The sequence below is a fragment of the Dendroctonus ponderosae genome, unplaced genomic scaffold, assembly GCF_020466585.1.
Source record: "Dendroctonus ponderosae isolate FM_Combo_2020 unplaced genomic scaffold, Dpon_F_20191213v2 Dpon_F_20191213_5, whole genome shotgun sequence".
Lineage (NCBI taxonomy): Eukaryota > Metazoa > Arthropoda > Insecta > Coleoptera > Curculionidae > Dendroctonus > Dendroctonus ponderosae.
Window position 1 is genome coordinate 589,133 of NW_026018715.1, and position 2,865 is coordinate 591,997.

Sequence of the window (2,865 nt, forward strand, 5' to 3'; positions counted from 1 at the left end):
GCCAACAAAGGGCGAGGAGAGTGGTTCCAGGAAGATAGTGGACGACAATCGATGTTCGGGTTCCAGACACAGAGGAACAAGTATTGGGCATAATCGAATCAGGGCCTTCCAGGAGCACTCAGAGCACAATAACTGACACTTTCCGAAGCACCAAATAAATACCGAGGAAAGCTACGTTCCTACCCCGTTTGTACGATACACACAGCACAAGGAGATACAAATGGAGCACGAGTTAATTAACTGAATACGAGAAGCTGCTTGATAAGAGTGGATAATAAGGAGATTACACAGGCACTAGCTTGTTTGGAGTTAACCATTCAAATGTTTGGTGTTGTAGGGTTTATTTATAAACACCCATATTCCAGGTTATGAGAGCAGATTGACATTTTGTCAACAAATCTTGTTGAATTTACCGTTTATCATTGTCTATCTTATTGTCAGTCTGTATAATTCCATGGTTACCGGAGTTTTAAATAATTACGAAGCAACAGGTATTTGCGCAATGTTAATTAGGCAGATTACCTTGAAAAACATTGCTGCCGCATTTCTGATATAGTTTTTTGCAAATTTATCAGTTTTTAATAACAATTAATTTATTTTACTATTTTTTCTGTACTCCTGTAACAGCGCCAGACAACACCTCCAGAGGAATGACGTCAATTTTGAATCACCCTGTACAGCCAACCGTTCTGGCTAGACAAAGAAAATATCTGCACACGAAACGGAAAAAATGTAAACACAACCTGGATCATACAGAAGGTAACCTAGAGAAAAACCGGGACTGACTCTATCCTGACTCAACCTGTGCAGGCTTATGTATATATATATACCAATAAAATTATGTATATATATAATAAAATTGGGATTCCCTGTAATATGGGGTTCCTCTACCCGATACGCGCCTTCCGGCTGTGTCCGCTTTTTTTATCAGCAGAATAAGGTTCTACTGTAACTAGGGCTTCCCTGCACGACAATTTCTACCATGATATCAATATACCTATTGATGGAATATATGTGAATCCACTTGTGTGGATTTAAGATGGCCTAAAATGTTGCAAAAACTTTATTGCAGCGACTCTTTGACACAATTTTGTGTGTCGAATCATCGATTGTTCGTGTTTAAAACAAGATTTAACAGGAGACGGCACTGGGTAATCTCATTTTCAATGATAAATACCGGGTCGTTTGAACAAGAGTTTCAATAGTTTGGAGGTGTTTTTCCTGCAAGTTTATGGACAATTCGCTTTTTTTCACTCAAACTGCTTTATTTTCATTGTACTTTAAGCGGAAAAGAACGCGAAACTCCAACCGGCATAAAGTACATGAGCACCATAAATAAAGTATATTATAAAACGTAATTTCAAGTAAAGCTTACCAAGTTTTTTCATATCCCGTCTCCCAACGATACTCCTTAGGATCGTCTTCATCCATTCTAAATCAGTAATAAGGTGTTATAGGGGTAATATAAAAGAACTCGCAAAGAACACGATCCCAACAACAACAATAAATGAGAAACATAACATAACCCCATTTCACATAGGTCATAGATTGGAAATTGGCATATAAATCTGCAGCATGCTGTTTGTCGCTTACTGGCAGTGGCTGCTTTCCGAACTAGACTGGACCACTGCATTGGGAAGAAAATTTCTTTACCGAATAGGTTCACATCAAAATGTAGCGGGAGATTTGAATCCAGTTATTGATTGCCAAGTCGGCTTAAGTTTCAATAATATTTCAAGCATCGGACAATGCCCTTGAATTGTGATGTTATATTAGTGCTTCAATTAAAGAAAATTATCAGATTCTTGAAAAATTATTGAAACTTAGCAAGCAGAGATCGTGGAGATCACAATGTAAATTCAAATCGCCTGCCAAAGTTTCGTTCGTGAAAAAAAGTAGGATTAATTGGGAAAATAAAAACATAAATTTCTCTTTACAATAGGTATTTACGAAACGAAAAAACCTAGAGACGTAATTTATATTGAGATTGAGTTTGATCGTGTAGTGGTTCAAAAACTAGGAAAAAGATACACATTTAAAATAACATTCTTCTTCTTCTCCCTCTTCATCAGCCTTCCTCCATTCATTTCTGGACATAGGCCTCTTCGTATCTTTTCCAAGATGTCGATCTCTAACAGTTTGGGGCCAGTTCTTTCCTATTGACGTGTCGCGTGGTAAACCAGGCGATAAACTTCTCCTGAACTCCCATTTTATTTTATCTTAATTATTTCATTCCGCCATAAACATCCCTGGGATTCACCCTTAAACTAATAGTGCGCAGGGGCCACAGAACATGCCCCAGGGGTGATATTTTGTGGCGGGGCGATCTGTGCGTTCGAGGGTGTACGGGATTTAATGCGTATTAGCGCGGGATAGCGGTCGGAAAAAGAAATCGTACGGTCAGTAGATGGTAGGGATGACACAAACGAGTATTTTTCAGGCACAGGTTCCATGTGTGACTGTTCCAAGCTCGTACCTGTTCCAAGTATCTGTGATTTTTTGCCACATGTTATTTTGGCCCATGATAAATATTGGTTTGTACCTGAAACCGGGCTGAAGCGTATTTTGAGTCCAGTCGGATTACACTTTAGAAAAGGCCTGTTTCCGGCACTGAAAATATGATGGTAAAAGATTATTGGAAGTTGTTGGGAAGGATGTCAGAATATTGAGACTATAGTTTGTGCTCGATTTCCGGCTGTGGAACATTGTTTATAAATAATTATTTATAAATAATTAAAGACAGTGCAAAAGCCCGTTTTTTGTGCATAATTGTTGATGCTATTGAAAAAAAGTTTTATCCTTTTTTTCAAGTATTAAAAATACCTATGATATCAGATAAACTACATTAAAATCCGTTCATTAGTT

General features: G+C 37.9%; 1 protein-coding gene across 1 annotated transcript in view; it reads right to left on the reverse strand.

The window, feature by feature from the left end:
• The window catches only part of LOC109545068 (general transcription factor IIH subunit 2), a 16,370-nt gene extending 14,830 nt beyond the window's left edge, over positions 1-1,540 (reverse strand). The window contains exon 1 of the mRNA XM_019915559.2: positions 1,376-1,540. Within this exon, the coding sequence (XP_019771118.1) occupies positions 1,376-1,431 (56 nt within the window). The 5' untranslated portion in view covers positions 1,432-1,540. The remainder of the gene's footprint in view (positions 1-1,375) is intronic.
• Between the last annotated feature and the right edge of the window lie 1,325 nt (positions 1,541-2,865).